Raw genomic sequence first — 20,984 nt, 5'->3', positions numbered from 1 at the left:
AGGTATTCCTATCAAATTTCATGTGGTTTAAGAGATGGTGAAAAATGTTCGCATTTCACTTTGGAATAAAACAATAAATGGGATGATTAAGAGTCAGCTGGTAAAAGAGGCTTTTGGTTAAGCACTTATGGAAAACTTTCATTAAACCATGAAATTCTTCATCTTACCATCACGTTTTACACTCTTGATCTGATGGCAGATGTTAGTCTTGAGCATGAATCCTTGTGTGAACTTTACAGATGGTTATCAAATATTTGGCTGCCAGCATGGATGAGGTAGCACTGATCCTGCAATTCATTCTGTGTTTTAAACAAATAACATTATTGGAACAGTAACCAGTCCAGAATAATCACAAGGTTAAGTTCTAAATTTAAGTCATCATTCAAAAATTATCTGCTCCGGTAAAGATTCTAGTATCTACACTACCTGCTACACTACCTGATTGTTTTTTCTTATGCTTATTATTTTATATTCAAATTTTGGAAGAAATCATATTAATGAGTCAAGATGTAGAATTCAAAAAATTAAATATGTATCAGCTATGAAATAGCTAATACGAGAAAGACAATACTCTCTTACATAGTAGCAAAGGCCTAATTTGGCTAGTTCTCCAAAGTTTAAACTTGAATGTTACATGTGTAGGAAAGGCGCCGCTGTGTTATGGTATTCCAATCTATTTACATTTGCAGTTCAACTTAAATCTAAGTTTAAATCGAATTTGAATTACCATAAGGGAGATTATATTTGAACCTTTTATGAAACCTTATTTGCAGCCCCTAAATATATTGAACCATCTATTCCTGTTCAGTTTCTAAGCGTTCTATTTTGGGTTCTGATATAATTGCAAGTGGCAAGTGCAGCTGCTGGTGATGTGACAGAATGTATTAAAAACTGTTGATGTATAACATTGCCAGATGCATTTTCCTTGTTTTAACCTACCTCTAACAGTAGAGGTACTACAGCAAGTAGGAGAGGAGAGGGAGAGGAGGAGGAAATGTATTTGTCCATGCACATATTTATGTGCTCCTTGCACATTTTTACACACAACAGAAAGTTGCCAGAAATGTTTTTTGTCAGTTTTGGGGGGGGTGGTGGTGGTGAAGATTTGAATGTACTGTTACAGTACCTCTAAGCTAACCATAAACCAGCTCATGCCTTTCCCTATTATTCCTTTTTTTTGCATAATTCCACTTACTAAAGCCAGAACATTCATGGTTTTGCTGGCTGTAGCTGTAGAGTTGATTGTTCTCCAGCCCAGGTAAACTATTTTCCTATACTCCTAGAACAGAACATCTGTATTGTTGAGTAAGAAAAGTGCCTCACTCACTGTTCCCCAGTCCGTACCCAGACTTTTCCAGTGAAGTGCTGTTTGCTCAAAACAAAGCTACAAAATTTTCAAACACTTAAGTAGTGCAGACAATGACCTATCAGTGCTCAAGCCAGTGTTCAAACTAAAGCAACATAAAACTGAGTACAATGTTCCTCCAGTCTCTCGCAATTTGTCTCTATTTTATTCAGTTCTCCTAATAGAAGTGGCTTTTTCTAATGGAAGAAATCTGCAGATAGATCTTTGTCTCTCTGAAGAGTCAAAGCTCATTTAAATGGTGAAATGCAGGTTCTAGCAGTAAAGGGCTGGCTTTAGCTGAAAAGGCAATGTTAAAATTGCACCCTGAAGAGTTTACTGATTATAGTATTATGAGTCTGCAAAGTAATTCAGAAATAACCATGAACACCAATGTAACTGCAAAAGTTTTTTTTCAGAGTTGGAAGAACAGTTTTAATAAAAGTAGGGAACAGTTTACTAATGATAAGGAACCACTCTAAGTTAGGTTAACAAGTTGCATTGCAGGGAAAGACTTTTAAACAGTATCATATATTAAAATTGCACATAGATAGTTATGATACATTGATAAGAACTTTGTTTTGCTGTTTATCCTTCTACATCATTCACTATGATTATACTGGTAATCTTTTATAAATATTATTTCAGGCATATGTGGCTTTGTAGAAATGCAATACGAACCTGCAGACTATAATGCCAAGTTGTCCTAGGGGATCATTTAACTATTAATTTCAATCCAGAGCTGCCTGTTAAGGAAAATATGCTGATTTACTATGTTTCTACTAAATGTATGTATAGAATCAAATATATGCATGAATTTTTAACACCACGTCGAAGTTGAAATTTTACATGGAAGAATTTCAGAAATTTCAAGATTGAACAGCCAAAGGGTTATTAACTTTCACGTAGTGTTTATGGATACGTAGTGAAAAAATCAGTTCTTGTTTTCTTTATTATTAGTATTGACCAATTTTGTTATATGGAACACCTTTGTTATGCATGTTATTACTAGGAAAGAAAAAAACAGCTGTAGTGATAGGTAAAGCAGGTCAGCCCTGGAAGATTCTCTACCATGTTATGAACCACAAATTAAGAGTTGGAGCATTACTTCAGTAGTGTTCCATTACATGATCACACAACACTGAGCAATAAAGTATGCTCATCAGCATACTAATAAAATGTGGTAATGAGAATTACTGGACTTTTCTCACCCCTATGGAGTAAAAGATACAGCAGCTTTGTATCACTGTATATATGTTATGCTTTTTTTATTTTAAGAGCTTATTTTAATGCAAATGCACAAAGAAATAAGGTTGCTATGGGAACACTAACTCTTAATTCCTTGATGTGTGCATGTAACACAACAAATGTAGTATTCCACTAAGCCTGTCTTTCGCATATAATTTTCGGTGCATTTTCAGAGAAAGAATGATTTGGTAAACAATGAAGGGAATGGATGGAAAGAACTGAAATATAAGAAAGAATTCTATAGGATGTTAAGAGGTATCTATAGTTACTGAAAAAAAAAAGGGACAAAGAATATGCCCAGTTTCTATTTCTTGAAAATTTCCAATCTAGATGATATTCTAAATTTATTTCATAAAATTTCTGTGAGCTGAAAACCCGTATTGCAAATGCTTTTGGCTACTGGCTTTCAGGTATATTAGTTGAAAACCTGGAGACAGGGAAGTGAATTTTTACAGTCAACTCTCTTACATAATGCTGGAAAGAATTAACAGTTGTGTAGCCAGTAGAGATAAAATTGCATAACCATCTGATAAACTGCACCTATTATGTGCAGTTGACCTTCCAGACTTCACTGTGCCCTTTACCCTATTGCTTTCCTATTCTAGCAGTGTTTGAAAAATGGAACAATCATAAAATATATCTGTATAAAGATACTTGTTCGGTATTCCATTCTAAATTGCACTTACCTGTGATGCAGAATTACTAGTACCTGCTCCAGCCCTGGGCCCGACACACGTGTGTAGTTTAGTATCTTACACCTCTGCAAAGAGAAAGCTGAAAAAAGTTCCACATCTGTAAATGGGTCCATCTCTGTAGTGGGACAGGCAACATCTGCTTATGTATTTTTCAGCTGTTTATATTTTCTGACACTGTGTTGCTGTCTAGGATCCATTATTCAGCTATTAAATTGGAGACCTACTTCTTTAAGCAAAAGCTATGTTAGGCATTTTTTGGCCCATCTCTTTTAATACATGTGTTTGAAATCATATCAGTCAAGGTTTCCACCTTGGCAGATGCAGTTATCAAAAAAGAGAATCTATTTATGTGGTATTTAAACAATCTAAAACTTCTTCCAGTAGATTTTTGATAATAAATCTGACCTATCCAGAATATGATTAAGCAAGGAATTAATTGTCTCAAATTTCTTTCTAGGTTGTCTTACAAATTATGTATACCTATATCAATACCTGCTCACACATCTTTTTACATACATAATTTCAAATGTTTATGTTTTGATGTTGCTTCTTGATGTTGCTTCTTGTGGTTCTCTAGTAAGATTTTATCCTTTCTTTGACTCTTGAAGAACATAGAAGAAAGAACGGGATATTGACTATTATCGTATATGTAACATATACAGATTGATAGTCCTTTCTCTTGCAGTAAAACCAGTATGAAATATTAGTTATTAGCATTTTGTTAGAGAAGCTTTGAAAATTTAAAGTATAACTCTATGAATTTGGACAGCATCAGACCTTGATTCCATTTTTTACTTTACTCTCTAAAAATGAAATTTGTCGTGATTCCTAATTTGAATTTAATTGTCCAAGAAGTTATTGGTCAGTTGCTTTAGGCATTACAAAAATAACTACATAAGACAAAAATGTTATTGAATTCAATGGATATGGGAGAGGTCAATAATTCTCATTAAATTTCTTATAAATTTCATCTAGCATGAGCTAACTACCACTGAAATTCAACTCTGAGTGTGGGATCTGGATCCATAGTCGTCTTTGTTTCTACTTCTATGGAAAATACTTGGAATCAAAAGTAGTTACACCAAATATTAAAAAAAAAATTCAAACCTCCTGATTACTTTAAAATAATGTTTCCTGCTTTCATATTCCTATGCAGCTCTGTATGATTTGAAGATGATCAACTGCAGTATCTTTCTGAGTAATATTGGAGGTAAAAGAGGTAAATGGAGGTAAATACACTGCAGATACTGTAGTTGGTCATATAAATCATATGAGGTGCTTCCTACAAAGTTATTAGATTATTCAAAGTTATTCAGACTATCCAAACACTCTCTCCTCTTCTAACCATAGTATCCTGCATTATTCTGGGAATCATTTGTTAATAATGATATTTTAAAACAAACCTATATTCCTAGTACAGGAATAACTGAGGTTTTATTAAAATTAAGGAAAAAATCCAAATATAGACTTAGATATTTTCTCTTTTTTCAGATTAGATTTTTCAGATTAGATTATTTATCGTATAAAACTTCACACCAAAAGTTAATTTAAAAAAAATATTTATTCAATGAACTAAAAAATGGTGGTGGGGGAAAGCAGAAAGGATTAAAGATAGATTATACATTTTGGTCCAGTGAGAAGGAATGCTATGTGCATAAAAGACTACCATAAGCATCATGAGTGTTTCTGAAACACAGTTTTCCTTCTTCTTTATTGCTGAATAATAATTCATTACTTGCCTAAATCAGCAGCAGTTTTTACCGGCCTCTCTTATGTACCTGTCTCTCCTAATTGTCTGCCTCCTTGTTCTGGGAACAGTTTAAATGGGCCAGATACAGTCCCTGTTCCCCAGACTTTCAGTCTAAGGTCTGTAAAAGCCTTGCAAGATCATAAATTAACATTTTTAATCTGGCATGTAGAGAGATGAGAATGTGTCCGATAGAATGGAATGTTTTTTTCTATACTGTATGTTTATCAGGAGTGTGAATACTTAATGAGAGCGTTTTCTGTTGTAGGTAATTCAGATTGTCAGTGCCGTTGACAAAGATGATCCTAAAAATGGGCATTATTTCCTCTACAGTCTTCTTCCTGAAATGATCAACAATCCAAATTTCACCATCAAGAAAAATGAAGGTAAATATAAAACATATATAATGTGTATCTGAACAGCTTAGTTTTGAATTGCTTTGTTGACTTCCAATTACTTTACCAGTTTGTCCCTTGGGCAATTACAATGTAGATAATCTGTTTAATGGTACCTTCATTATATGTCTTAAGCTATTTCCAATATCTTTACAGTAGCTATGAAGAAAGTAAAATGAATACTGAATTTAGATCCAGAAGACAGCTCTCTGGCTTAAATAAAATGAAAGGATGGATTTACTGCCTGTTTTATTTCTATTAATTTGAAATTCCAGAGATATGCTGTAAGATGAAAGTCTGAAACTTTGTTGATAAATAAATGTTGATCCTACATTGACTGGATATAGATGGGAGCATAAAATTAAGTATCTACTAAATCCACCAAAGGAAGCACCTTTTAAGCCTGTTTGTTGTGTGTATAAAGGTTCCGAAGTTTTTCAGTTAGGCACTTTTATTAGAAAGAGAAATCTGCTAGGTCAGCAAAGCCCAGAAGGGCACTTTGTATCACTAAGCTTTAGAGCACTTCTGGAAGGGCATAATGTCATTTTGTAGTACTATACAAGTGGAATTTCATGCGTGATGGAAAAAAAGACCCATTTAATATTGTTGAGCAATAAATTTACACTGATCCTTTTCTTTGGCACACAGATATATTTGAAGGTCATGTAAGAAAGAGCTAGGAATGATCACGAGAATGCTATAAATAGTGCTTTATGTATTTGTACTTACTTGAATATTCAGTAAAGTTTTCCCACCTTGGCTTTTTTTTAAAAAAAAACCCACTACCCTGTCAGGCATTTTAGTTAAATTCAGTCTCTTAATTCTCTTATTTGAAATGATAATGAAGGATATCCCTATTTAGTCCATTACTAATACGAAGATGTATGTGTGAGGTGTATGTGCATGAGTGTAAAAGTAATACATGTAATGTTAAAAAAAGAGAAAATGCTGTTTTCATTTTTTATGCTAGCTGTTCCAACCAAGAAGAATGATGGCACCATTTTGTTAAATAATACTATAAAACCCTAAATTCTTAAATCTGCTTATATATATCCTGAATTTTTCTTTTCATTAGGTATGTTTTTCTCTGTGTGTGTCTCTACTTATGTTTGTACTTTCATGTAGGAAATAAGTCTCTGTAAGTTTTCTGCACTTACAGGAGAAGATAAAAAAAACCTCTTCAAAATGCATTTCATAATCATCAGTAGTGTAACAGAAATTGAATTAAGCATCCTAAATGTGAGGTGGTTTGCTTTGCACAGCATGAAAAGTAAAAAAGGTCTTAGCATTTCTCTTCATGTTTAAATACTTAGCTCACCACTAATTAGCCTTTTCTTTCCAACCTGTTACCCATTTAAGACCCACTCTTACTCCTAGTCACAGCCAATGGCAAAATGACTCCTGATCTTAGTGGGAGTGAGGAACCTTTCTATATAACATGGTTTAGAAAAATAAGTCCAATTTTGTTACAACATTGCCACTCAGTTTTACGCAGTTTTTAATGCATTTGAATCAGTTAAATGTGTAAATCCTCTTAAAACAACCAACTGAAATATCTTGAAATCAAAAATCCACTTGAAGAGATTTTTCTGATTTAATCTTTCAGTATCCAAGAATAAAATTCCAACTATGCGTACCATCCTTTTCTATCAAGATTGCTCAGCCAGGGATGCGGTCTATGGTTGATGCTGGAACATGATCTCCCACAGAAAGCAAATATTCCTGTCAAAGCCAAAATCAGGGTATAATTTGGTTGAGGTGAGGTTTTGTGTCATTTAAACATCATAAATCTTTAGTAAGTCTTTATTTGGTTATGCCACTTAAACAATGAACTTGACCATGACTTTGTCTTGCATATATCCGCTAGATAAGCATGAGTGATTATTCTTGTTAAAAAAACTCCAGTATTCCTAAAAAAACTGAACTCACAGGGCAAATTTCTCCTTAGTTGCACTAATGAGCGTCTGGGCTGTCTAAAAGCCAGTTTTGTGTGGTTTACCAGAAACAATGTAAGAAAATGCCTATAACAAACCCTACTCTCATTTCTGGAGAATTGTGTTTCTGAGGATCAGATCAGTGCACAACCCACTTAGGCTTGGAACGGAAAAATATTTCCTCATACTGGTGGGCAAAATCCTTGACATCTTCCTGACTGTGACCTCCGCCTCAACTTCCTCCCATATTCTTGGCCCTGCAAAATTCTTCAAGGTGGCAGAGACTGCCTTGATGGCTGCTGAAGAAATGCTATCTTTTTACGGATATTAGAAAGGGATTACATTTTCTCAGGAAACCTAATATAGAAACTCAATCTTTTATTTGCTAGAATTAGTAATTTTTTTTCTTTATTTAAATTATTTTTCATATCTTGCCTTTCTCCAAAATTCCCTCAAGTGCAGAGATAGATGAAAGTACCCCTCCTCAAGAGCATTTGTGAAATTATATTACCCTTTGGGATTCCTCTTTTGAGCTCTAGGTAACATTGTGGCATTTGGCACTTACTTCTCTACTTCACAAAGTAATGACGTTATCTGATCTGGTGGCACTAGTATGCAAAAAATGCAGTTTGGCATCTGCCATGGGAAGAAAGCTGTGATGTTCTGTTTCTGTCCCTCATACTAAAGAATATATAAGATGCATGTATTTTGGAATTTTCTCTTGCTATATGGAACATAAGCATAACCATTAATTAATTTAGTTTGTTGCCTACAGGCTAATTCTATTGTTTAAACTTTCCAGATTGCCTAAGGCAAGTTCACATGACACTTCAGTAATTAACTGTGCTGCCTAAATATACTACAAGTATTATGATCGGCTATGTTGTTATTGCCAAATATGTTTGAATGAGTGACACAACGGTGTATCTTCATCAGAAACCACAAAAAAACCCACTTCTCCTGAGCTTATATTATGTGTTATAGAAATTATCCTGTGATCATAGCAGAATCTGTTCCTTGAAATGATGTACTGGTATCCTTTATTTGTTTGGTCTGTTAAATTTGGTCTACAGAATTCCTTCTGTAGACAAGATGCCCAAAACTCTAGAGGCTGTAGTGCCTTTCTGATGTAAGTAATGTAAAAATGTAAGTTTAAATGTCATCATACATCTCACTGAAGGTCTTTAGATTATCTCTTAGAGATCTTCATTTTCCATATCTCCTGATCTGTTCTTTCTGTTCTTTTCCAAGCTCAAATGTCTGTTACCGAGTAGTTTTTCTTAGGCTTTGTGCCTTGGCTAAATGGGCAGCTACTGATAGTCTGAAGTAAAGCAATCCTACTCTCTCAAACTGTCATGCAAGGAACACTGATCATTTAGATTGCCAGATGCATAAACCTTTATCCCTTGACAAGAGAAATAATAAAATTATGTAATAAAAATATAAGAAGTTAATGCAACATGAAAATCATGTAATGTTTTCTGTGTTAGTCCTGGTGACTAAACCTGTGACTCCATGACATAACAAATCCTTGACTGCATAAACTCACATAGACTGACTGTCTGGTCACTGACTTTTCACGTCTTTGTGCTGGGTTTCTGCATAGGAGCAGAAATGCAAAAAATGAAAATAAATGTTTTGTGTAGCGTTTCTGACGAACTTCAAACCAGAAAAAACCTAAAACTTCAGATGAAAATATCTGATGTTTAGGCAGGTGTTGATACACTCTAGCAATGTGTTGTAGATCCCTTAGCTGAGTGGAATTAACCCTTCCAAAAAGCTGTAGGATCACAATAAATGACAAAAAACTGACAGGAATTTAGACAACTGATAAGGATTTTGTACTGTCATGGCACCAGTAAATTGAAATGAGACCTCTGGAAATGGAATTAGCATTTGTTGACAGTCTTTTTTCAGATGAGTGGTCTTCACAAAGCGTTACCTAAAATCTAATGCCAGTACATGGATCGTCTCCTGCATCCCAAACAATACGCTCGCAGCAATACCTGTTTTAAGCATTGAATTCCTAATGTTCTTATGGTTTCCTTAGGTTGTTCAAGTGAGAACAGAATTTTGTGATAAAAGCGTTTTCACAGATGTAAACATTTTGATATGCTGCCAATGCAATTTTTACTTTCAAAAACTAGCAAATACATCTTTGCCGTAAAGAGACTTAAAGTTTTTCCCAAAAGCTGTTTCCATTGCTGTTCCATTTTTCTTATGCCAAATTCTGTTTCCTAATGGAATAAAACCCGAATCAAATGTTCTGCAGTGCTTTTGGATGCAGTAACTCTTCTGACAAAAGAAATGGTGCATCTCTAGTGTATAAATGTGATAATACATACCTCTTACTAGGGCTTATGAAGTAGAAGCAATCACAGGGTTGCTTGGAACACGGGCAGGCCTCATCTTTGGGTTAAGAGAACCATCTTAATGACATGCGTTCATATTCCTGCAGAAGTCCAATAGCCTTACAAGTAATCAGCCTCCCCTCTCCCCAAAGTATTCAATGTCCATTTGGTGATTTGAGCTCTGAATTTGGGTCAAACTGATTTTAGTAAGTGCATAGTAAAGAGGGTTTTTTTTCTTTTTAAATTGAAGCATTTTATGTACTTCAGTGATGAACTGTTCTGGTGGTTCTCTATAGTGAACGTAATATTTATTCTCAGCCATGCCTAGTCTATTGTACCTATGATACCTATAATAGCTCCAAGAATGTTCATGTTTAAATGCCCATTTCTTTTGTTCTTTCCATCTAGCAAGTTTGATCTGTCACTTATGTCCTCATGGTGCTGCCTTGAAAGTATAGGCAATGTGTCATGTATTTAAAAGGAAATAGCCTGGTACAATCACTTCCATCACTAACTGGTTTGCATGCCTTTGTATACTATTGCACATCTTATTTTAAAATATTTGCTATTTCTCATCACCTCTTTCCCATTAATAAACAAATATTTCTAAACTATTTAGAAATAGCCAGAGAAGACAATTACATGCAACCTCTCTTTTAGTAATCCTAAATAATAAAAACAAATGATCAGCACTGCTTCATTTTTGAAAGTACTTCTGTGTCACTGTGTTTTTAATGTAATAAAACCTAGATTTTTCCCACATCTTTTTCCTGAAAATATTTTTAGCAGCATCTGTCAAATGCATACCTGGAGGGTGAGTCTTTTGTTCCCACAAGAGTAACTCTCATGTGTTAAAATGAGTTTCTTTCCCTGAATCAGTTTCTTTTGGCATTTCTTGATGAGTCTCTCTGCCATTGTCTCAGCTGCCAGCTAAAGCTCCTTCTGTGTTTTTGATTGACTTTTCTTTCCAAATATATACCTCAGAGAGCTAAGAGGTGGCACTGCTATTTCATTGCCCTCCTTCCAGTTTGCCCAATTTCAAAGTTAACCCACTGACCTCAGGTACAAATTGCCTTAGCAAGGACATCATTAAACCCATCATTTCTTGATGGATGTACAATGAACATCTAGAATAACAGCACCCATATGGTCCCTTGGATATGAGCAGTAAATCCTCATACATTTTGCAGTTTCATGCAATTTTTCAAGAGCCTTGGGAAACATTGTGGCCCAGCTGCCATCTACGCTGGAGGGTGTTTCACAATGGCAATTCTCGAGGGAAAGGACATGCTTATGTACTACTGTGTTTAATTACCATGCTCGTTTCTTTTATATATCAATAATTAGACTTTCAAAGTACAATTCTAAAACATATCAAATCACATCCTTGTTAGTGGTTTTCTTGAAAAGTAAAATTAAGTGATGTGATCAGAGATGTGTCTTGCATCCTATAAGTAAATATTTTTCTACCATGTCTGTCAATATTAGTGGTATGGAATAACATCTAGAAGACTGCATCTAAAATTGTAAAAGAACGTGCTGCATAATCTAGGAAACAGCATTGTTCAGCATCTCTCTTGATAGGCATAGTTTTGTCACCAGAAATCACAGGGAATACTTGCATAGCAAGGTGCATTCAGTGTGACAGTAGTGGAGTTAAAAATAAATTATTCCAATGTATTAAAAAACAAGAAACACAAACTCACCTATAATCTGGCACTTCTGTGCCAGAATCTGCCATCCACAGGCACACATCATGTTTCTCCAGGAGTGTTCATAGTGTGAAAAAACATATTATAAATATCATACTATCAATCTTTTTCTCAGCATGGCATTAAAACTGGAGCTGTTTAAATAGCAAGGTTCAACAATTTTATAAACTGAGGATACCAGAACAACCTCAGATTATTGATTTTTTAATGAATTATATAGTTAATAATGAACTTGTTAATGTAAAATTATTGAAATATTTCCTTTTTAGTGTGGTTGCAAAATTTTGTTCAATAAATTCTTTTTTGCTTATGTTATAAATTGTAAGTTATAGAAGTTAAACCAAGAAAGCATAAAGAAGATGTTGATATTTTGCTGAGTAGAAAGGTCTAAGTTTTATCAAAACAAATCATGTCATAGTTAAGGTAGCTAGCTCCACAAAACATTTTAGTTCTGTGGATTTAGACTATTCTGACATGAAATCATATTTCAGAAAACTCTTAATTATATTTTGGATGCATACTTAACTTTCTCAGTTAAAAACAAAATGTGATTTACAGGCCTGAACTACCACATTCTACTTGTGATCTGCAAGCTATACTACACTTCTAAGAGTGACGTCTCAAGTGTGTCTTGGTCTGTGTGCTGGAAAGCATGTAAGAATTATGATCCGGCTGTGTGGTGATAAGAGAACACTATGCTACCTTACCTCCCTCGCTATTGGAGCAGGCAAGCAGGGATATCATGGCCTGAAAAAGGAAAGGACAGATTCTAGAATCTGTCACTCCTTCCACTCAATTAATATGCAAAAAAAAGTATTCAGCCAGTGCAAATACTTTTCCTGGAGCGAGTGGTTGTGCATTAGGTGGTAAGTGTCGAGTCCCTGAAATAATTTGTTTTTATAAGAGATGCAGAGGAAATGCAGTTCCTTATTTATTATACTCGGGTTCCTTCATCCTTAGTCCTTAGACAATTGACCTGATTGAAACTGCTTTGGATCAGAAACTATGTTAGATCATTCTTTGTGGGAAGAGTAATCAATTTTCTTCTTTACATCTCTGACAGAATTCTAAGGTGTAATGTCATCCTGTGAAGCAATAGACTGTGTCTAAAGACTCAAAAAGATGAGCCCTTTCTGCTAGTGATAAAGTGATAAGCAATGTGAGGTGGAAATTGGTACTATAGATCTTTAAACTATTCTCAAATTCTAGAAGACAGATAGAATTTCAAGTTAATGATAATATTACCAAGGGACCCCAATACATTCCAGTAACGCTCAGTTCTGTCTTGCCAGGCACTGAATGCATTTCCATTTCCATTGTATGATTTCACATTGCAGTAGAAGTAATATATTCAACTCTTTTCTACTACACCATTTTGTGGTCCTAGCAAGGTTTCACTTTTCCATGGTACAGTAGTGTTTGTCCTTTGCCTGAGGGTCCTAGCAAGGTTTCACTTTTCCATGGTACAGTAGTGTTAGTCCCATCTAGTCTGAGGACGTCGGTGAAAATATTCTCAGTATATATCTTTCATACCTGATAGCTTTCTGCTTCCTTTCCCCCTTCTTTCTTTACTATCATCACTATTGACTATGTTCTGTTATTCCCTGATGTTCTGTTTTTTCTTGATGTTGAATATCAACTGAGTGCAATTTGAAACAACTTCCCTGGCATAGAAGGATGTGATGTTATTTTCTGAAGTGAAGATTGCATTAATGTAGATGGGAAACCAGCATTTTTCCACTCCAATCCTTTGTGTGCCACTTCCTTCACTGACACCTGCTTCTGCTGTCTTTCCCATCTTTCTTCTTGCATGCAGTTCACTGCTTTTTCTGGACTCCCTTCTAAGTAGAACCACAGAACAGGTGAAGACTAAGCGCGGTTCCTCTGCAAACATACTTTTTAGCCCTATCTGGATGATTTGCACCTTCTTACAATGGTTATGAGCTTTTCACCACTTCGGTAGGCTAAAGAGATGAATCCTTCTTGGTGCACATAGCTGCTCTAGCTGAAACTGAGTGTCAGAAAAATAGAATCAGCTCTTCAAAGGCTAACTCAGCTACCAAGCTCCTCCACACTTTGACCATTCTGTCTATTCTGTCCATCTGAAACCTTATTCACTCCTCTCCTGTATTCAGGATGCAGGGCTCCAGACAGATTCCCTCTCTCCTCCACCCTAAGCCAGATGTGATCCATCAAGTCTTCATTCGACTGGACAGGCCAACCTGATGAATGAACCAGCAAGGAGGGGGCCATTTGGTAAGCCAATTGTCCTCTTTTAGGCATCTTTAGGCTCTTCTTCAGCTCTGCTGTGTTTCCCAGCACGTCTGTACTTTTTACAGTTTTGTAGCTGACAAAGTGTTTCTCTGGGAGCACTTCTGTTCCAAATGCTGTTTAACCTTTCAGTCCTGTTTTAGTTTAGCTCTGTGATGACAACTTCTTTCCAAGCCTTACAAATACAAACTTTCAGACAACTACAGAAGAGTTGTACATGCATGCTGGAAAATAAGAATAATTTCCACACCATCACATCCTTGCAGAGAGCACCTATTTTTTTTATCTATTGAATCAATCACAATTACATAGCGATTTCAGGATATTTATGTAAGCATGACCCAGCCCAAAACAGCATAATATGTGAGTGATGAAATACAGGATAATACTGTATATATGCAGCATGCCATTATGCATACATGACCGAAGAGACTTCACTCATTCTTAATTTATTATTTGTGCTGCTAGCAACATAATGTTGCCAAGGCGTCAATTATGTCTCATTTTATAAATCAAACTAATTAAGAACCAGGTGCAATCTGAGTGAAAAAGATCTGAGGTCAGTGTTGTGCACCATATGTAAGGCAGTGCTTACTCATGATGAGTAAGAGATGGATTGGACAGCTGTGAATTTTCCTGCTGTAGGAGTTTCATCATGCTCAGATCGTGTAACATACTTATCTCTCTTTTTCCAGTTTATTTCTTTAATTTCATAATAAAACTAAAGAAAAGTGAGCAACACTGCCATGACTTTAAAAGACTAAGTAAGGGATAAAAGGTTATGAAAACAAAACAGAAGAGGAAAAGAATTTGGTCAGCAAATTAGCATGAAAATAAATCTATTTTAGTAATAATATGGAACATGGATGAAAGAAAGAACAGCGTGTTGCGGTTTAACCCGGCAGGCAGCTAAGTACCAGAAAGTCTTCTTCATCCCTTAGTAAACGAAATGACTTTCACTTCCAAGATTTCTTCTTGTGTATGGGGGCAACGGATACCAGCACAGGTTGGTTCTCTGGTTCACCTGCAGTGCCTGTCACGGGGGTTGGAGTAGCCGCAGTATTCTTAAATAGTTGTTTAACCCTAAGCAAGACTTGACATGCATTCAGAAGACATATTAATAGGACCACGCTAGTTTGAACATCCCAAGGATATTAAAAATTCTCAAAAGCTGTTGCAACTAGCCTGGAAGAGAACGGGAAGGTGAAGGAGCAGGAGAAAGTGTCCCCCCCGTCTCCCCCATAAATTGGCTCTCCGGGGAGAAAAGGTAAGGAGTGTAATTAGTAATAGTTTCCGAGAAATGGTTCCCAAAGTACAGAGATGATGGCAATGCTGAGTATAAATACCAGATTAGTCTCGCAAACAGTAATTTTATCATATCATATTATAAGCCAGTATTACACAGCACAGCAAAATGATATCCTTAATTCAGCCCCTAGAGGTGATAGACAGCACAACAGGGAACATATACAGCAAGTAAGGTGTTATGTAACACAACTCAGAACAAGCACAACTCTGAGAGCAAATCAATCAACATTGTGACCAGGGACTATTAACCTAATAAGGAATGCTTATAACAAATTTGCCTTAACACATTCTAGTCAGATCTGTCATTATGTCAACCCTTTGAGCCCCACATTGGGCACCAAAAGGACTGTTGTGGTTTAACCTGGCAGGCAGCTAAACACCACACAGCCGTTCGCTCACTCCCCCACAGTGGGATGGGGGAGAGAATCGAAAAAAAAAGCTAAAACTCATGGGTTGAGGTAAAGACAATTTAATAGGACAGAAAAGGAAGGGAAAATAGTAATAATGATAAAAGAATATACAAAGCAAGTGATGCACAATGCAATTGCTCACCACCTGCCAACTGATGCCCAGCCAGTTCCCAAACAGCGAACCCCCAGCCAGCTGTTCCCCCAGTTTATATACTGAGCATGACGTCCCATGGTATGGAATATCCCTTTGGCCAGTTGGGGTCAGCTGTCCTGGCTGTGCCCCCTCCCAGCTTCTCGCTGGCAGGGCATGAGAAGCTGAAAAGTCCTTGGCTAGTGTAAGCACTGCTTAGCAACAACTAAAACATCGGTGTGTTATCAACATTGTTCTCATCCTAAATCCAAACCACAGCACTGTACCAGCTACTAGGAAGAAAATTAACTCTATCCCAGCCGAAAGCAGGACACAGAGATAAGGACAAATTGAATCTTCAGTGTGACTTAATTTCAGATACATAATGGGGAAAATAAACATTAAATCAGGGTCTCAAAACTGAACTGCTTATCAGACAGAAAGGCATTGTTCTCAATAAGTACAAATCTTCTCAACTAAGTGCTACCAGGACAACAATAAGATCCGCAGTACCATCTCTCTGGAATTTGTCTTCCAATCAAACATTGCTCTAATAGCCCTTTAATTTTCAAGGGTTCCCTAAGTGCTTTAAAAACATAACTCCTTGAAAGCTAACAGCTCCCATGATAATTATATTCTAGGACTTTAAAAGTATTTCATAGCGGTATTTGTAACTAAGTGAATATAGAATATTTGGAGATAAGTTTCCAGATTTTTAATCAACTGTCTTCTCAAAGTATGTTAAGAGATTTCTGCCGAAGTACCACTTCTTGTTTCATGGGTGGATCTAATTCCTCCAGGTTTTCTGCAAGAAACAATTCCTGTAGTAGAAGTGTTCACGGACAATGCACTGACTATGTTTAATTTCTTGTAAATGGGTTCAATCCACTGAGTAGGAGGAATGATGTCCTAGAGCTGAAGGTTGTGGTAGGGCCTCTACCCCTTCACTGCCTCAGTATATTACCTGACAGAGACGTATTGCATCTTAAGAAGTCCTCCTCTGTTTTCACCTCATCGCTAGGTTTTGGTTTGAATATTTGGATTTTCTCTCTAAGTACCTAATCGGTAGTTATGGCACAAGACCGTTTTTCTTCCTTTTTTTGCACCTCGTAAATTTATTGGTTGCTCTCATTATAGAATGTTTCTTTGTTTTATCATGTTCTAAATACAGGCTGTTGAGGGGAAATAACAATTAATTTATTAGTTGCTCTAATTGTACTTTTCTTTTTTCAATTAATGAGAAACTAGATAGGAGTCCCATTTTAAAGTTTCAGTTGTAGTAAAGATTAAAAGAACCCCAACGCTCTTTTACTGGAGGAAGAATCTAAACAGGCTAAAAATGAAAATTATATAAGCAGGATTCATCACATATTAGCTGTTAAATTTTCCTTTGATTAGTGAAAATCTCCTTTTGTCATTATAACAGGTATAAAGTATACAGACTATTTGCACATGGTTCCTCCATTAAAATAGAAGGTATTAATTTTTCATACTTAGCCTCAAGGCCTGTCTGGTAAACTATTGCACAACTAACATTATAATGTGAATTAAAAAGACAAAGACCATGTTCCAATTTGCATCTTGTTTTGAACCAATTACACGAGTGGTGTACAGGAAGGAAGTAGTTATTATTGGAATCACAGTCATTCTTCCTATGAGGTGACCATTACATTGATTATTACATGAACTCTATGTCTATACATTCTCCTGAACCTGCCTGGTGTGGTCACATTTATTCCATACCCTTTCATTTCCTCCTTACTCCTTTTAAGCAGATGGCTGTTCAAGAATGGGCTGTATTTCTCTGGCAAGAGCAAATATAGCAGTGACAAACTGAAGGAAATCTGAGATATTTAATCATTTTGACTAGAGGTTCTCACATCAAGCTTTAAAGAATAAGGGAGACAAAGCTTTTATTCTGTTGGTTGGGGGGTTTTTTATACCACTTACGATATTTTCCCATCAACTTCTGATTTTGTAATTTGTATGGGTGGCCTTGTTGTAAAATGAGTCACTTTGTTGGTCTTCATTTAATTCTATCTAATTAAGATGTATTCTATTTGGCAAGCATCCAGTAATTAGTGATATATTTATGTAATTATTAGTATTTGATATTTATATAAAAAATATGCCTAGAAGGCAATCCCTTCAGAGGCCAGAAAAGAGGTAGAGTACATTATTTTACTGAATGCAAAGATCTTGCATACTGAGCCAAACGCTGAAAATAAATGAAACGCATAAGTTGACCTGTCTAGTCTGGGGAGAGAGTTTGCATATCCTAAAATGATAGGATGTGCATACTTGGTAATCAGTGCTGATTATAGAGGGAGTGAAGATGGGCCCCTGTTTGAAGTGAGATAATAAGCCAGCTTGTTAGGGAGAGATAAATAGAAGAACTTCAAGAAAAGGACCAGATGTCTGCTTGATGGTGTTGAAGAGGGAGAGCTAGTGGGGTCCTTCGAAGGTAACATGGATGGATGTGTAGTCAGATTACAGTGAATCAGCAGAGCAGTGGTAGCTGTCTGCCCATATTAAGATAGCAAAGTCAGATCACCCCAGCTTGGCCTAAACTAATTGTGGGCTCCAGTAAGTAAACTTCACTTTTGCTACAGGCTAAGGGCTATGTATATTCTTGAGCAGTAACTGTATCGCTATAGTAATTTTTTTTCATACATCTGATTCTATAATAAAAGATAAGTCAGGAATAAAGTCATATCTGTGGAGTTTTGAATGGAGTTAGGTATTGCAGTCATAAACCTTATAAAGGAGCATCAATAATAATCACTGAATATTGATGAAAGTACTCTGCTGTATTCTGTAGAATGTTGGACTGTCTTGAACATGAACACTGACTCTTTTCTTCTCTTTAATTTTTAGAATGTAATAAATGACATAACAGTTTCACATTGCTTTCATAAAAACACATAGAACTTTTTGGTTTTGTTTGTGTTTTGTTAGGAAACTTTCGTTCAGTCTAACCTAAAATTAAAGCTAAAATCTAGGTTATAGGAAATAATAAGAAATAACATAAAAAAGTTTCATGTAGCCTTTTTGAACTTGTCACTCCCTGACCTTGCTTAACTCTGTCATGTAACTTTCTATAACATTTTCATCCATTATATGTGACCCTTCTGTAAATTATACAGTGTTCACCCCAATAAAGATTAAGAACTTGTGATCTAAGAGCACACAACAGGAGTGATGGTTTTTTGGTTAAGCAACTGTTCTGGAGGTCAGAATAGTTTTGTATAGCTTGGTTACAGGTTTCCTGTATGATTGTGGACAAGTCATTTAATCACTCTGCCTGTCATTGTGCCACGCATACACTGCAGATGTTCTTTTAAAACATTCATCTGATACTCACACGTGACATTACTGGCACCTATTAGCAGCTCCCTATAGATAGGTAAAGACAGATTTTCAAGAGTGCATTACAGTGTCTCTTCGGATTCTTCTGAAACTCCCAGTTAGAAAAAATGTAGAAGTTATTCTGCAGCTCAGGGAAGGAAATGGTGGAGCCCAGTCTAATGACAGCTGTAGCTAAAGCATTGTTGTATCTTTGATACAAGCTGGAATACTAAATATAGAGGAAGGTAGTTTAGACTCGATTCTACACTGTACGTCTCCTTCTATATCATCTTTATCTGTCCCACAACATTACAACTTCTGTCTTTGTACTACTATTTTCTATTTTTAAATGAGAAAAAGAATTTTCATAACAAATCAACTTTTTCTTATTTTGTGCATGTCTTCTGCTAACATGCAAAACCAAAATATGTGTTTGCTAAAAACTTTACAGAGTTCTAATGCAGTCTGTCTAGTAGAACGTCTTGCTTCAAAACTTTGTATAAAGAACTTAGCTTTTTCTAGACTAAAATTGTAATCTTTTCTCTTTTCTTTTTCCCAGTAAGAAAACATGTTTCTTTCTCAAAGTATATGTTGTGTTTTTTCTGCTCTCCTTTTTGACTATTTAAGTTTTCTTTCATGATCATGGAGGGTTTTTTGGCATATTAAGATGTATTCTCCTTTGCCAGTAGAATTGCCTAGTCTCTTGTAATACTTTTACTTGATCCTGCTTCATATTTTTATTGCCGCTTTTGCCTATACACTTCTTTTGTACTTTGTCAGACTCTTCATCATGAATTAGAAGACAACAGGGAACAATTTCATTGTGATATGCAAGTTGTTCCCTTAGCATAGAGATGCATTATATATTTGTAGCTTATAGCTTCTCCGTTTGATACAAAGAGAATGAATGAATAATATGTCTTCTGTTTTGTCGCACACATATTTCAATTGTGACTAACAAATGTTTTGCTACTTGCAGAATCTCCATCCTTGGAGATATTCAAAAGCTGCCTGGACATGGTCCTGGGCTCTAGGTAGCTGTGCTTCAGCAGGGGGGTAGACCAGATAACCTCCAGAGGTCCCTTCCAACCTTAACCATTCTGTGGTTCTATGAAAACTCTAGAACATCTTATGAACTGATGCGCTATAGTTTGCAGACATTTACCAATAAAAGCATTGACTTTGTAACATCTCTACAGCAGTGAGGCAGAATTCAAGTGCTGACGTCTTTCCCTAGCTCCTTCTTCTTTCCAAGTTATGTGTTGTGTCACGCAACGTATACAGCAAAGTTAGGGTTTGCAGTATGTCTCGGTCTTGAAATTTACATGCATATGCATGTGTGTTCCTGGAGACCTGCTTTAATTCTCAGTAATCTGACTGTGTATGCTAACTTGGAACTTCTTTTGGCTATGCCAAGTTTTCTCTATGTAATGTTTACACGGTGTGCAGAAATGTTCCCAAGAGTATCTGGAATGTTTCATTTGAAAACTTTATACAATCTATTCCACTCTATAGACAGGTAATTGTTTTTTTCACTTACTGAAATTCCTTCTCTGGATGCATTTTGCTGTTCCCTGCATTTCAAATGACCATTAGGAGACACATCCTCATTGAGAGGTGTGCATATAATAAAACATTATGTGTATACTTTGGGTGTAAGACAGAGGTATAAATTACTGCCATTAATGGCCTGATGATAACAAATTGTTATTGTTATATGTAATCTGCATATGAGAATGTCTTCAAAAAGTCATTATCATGCTGCCTGTGCGCCCAGGGGCAATCTTATACCATAGCATTTCAGGCTTTCAAATTACAAAAAGCTAATACATTTACAAAAATGTATAATGGAACTCCTTTCAGTTCTCTCACAGAAATCATTCTCAGTGAAGTTAAAGGGAGTTTTGTGTATATAAGAACTACGGGATCTGGCACTTTTTGAAATCAAAGCCATATTTTTTTCTTAAGTGGCACCAGCTCAAGAAAATATGAAGTAAAAATTTTTTAAAATTTATTTTCTGACTTAAAATGCCTCAGCCAACGTAAGTCATATTTAACTTTCAATGCTCTTTGGCAGAGAGTACACATTCTAA

At 35.9% G+C, this 20,984-nt stretch overlaps 1 protein-coding gene across 3 annotated transcripts in view; it reads left to right on the top strand.

The window, feature by feature from the left end:
- The window catches only part of CDH8 (cadherin 8), a 138,885-nt gene that overhangs the window by 104,534 nt on the left and 13,367 nt on the right, over window positions 1–20,984 (top strand). For all 3 annotated transcript variants that reach the window (XM_009277314.1, XM_019471531.1, XM_019471530.1), the window contains one exon: window positions 5,301–5,418. In XM_009277314.1, coding sequence (XP_009275589.1) covers window positions 5,301–5,418 — 118 coding nt within the window. The remainder of the gene's footprint in view (window positions 1–5,300; window positions 5,419–20,984) is intronic.

This window comes from Aptenodytes forsteri, unplaced genomic scaffold (genome assembly GCF_000699145.1).
Source record: "Aptenodytes forsteri isolate BGI_AS27 unplaced genomic scaffold, ASM69914v1 Scaffold50, whole genome shotgun sequence".
In the NCBI taxonomy this organism is placed as follows: Eukaryota; Metazoa; Chordata; class Aves; order Sphenisciformes; family Spheniscidae; genus Aptenodytes; species Aptenodytes forsteri.
This window is presented reverse-complemented; position numbering and strand designations above follow the sequence as displayed.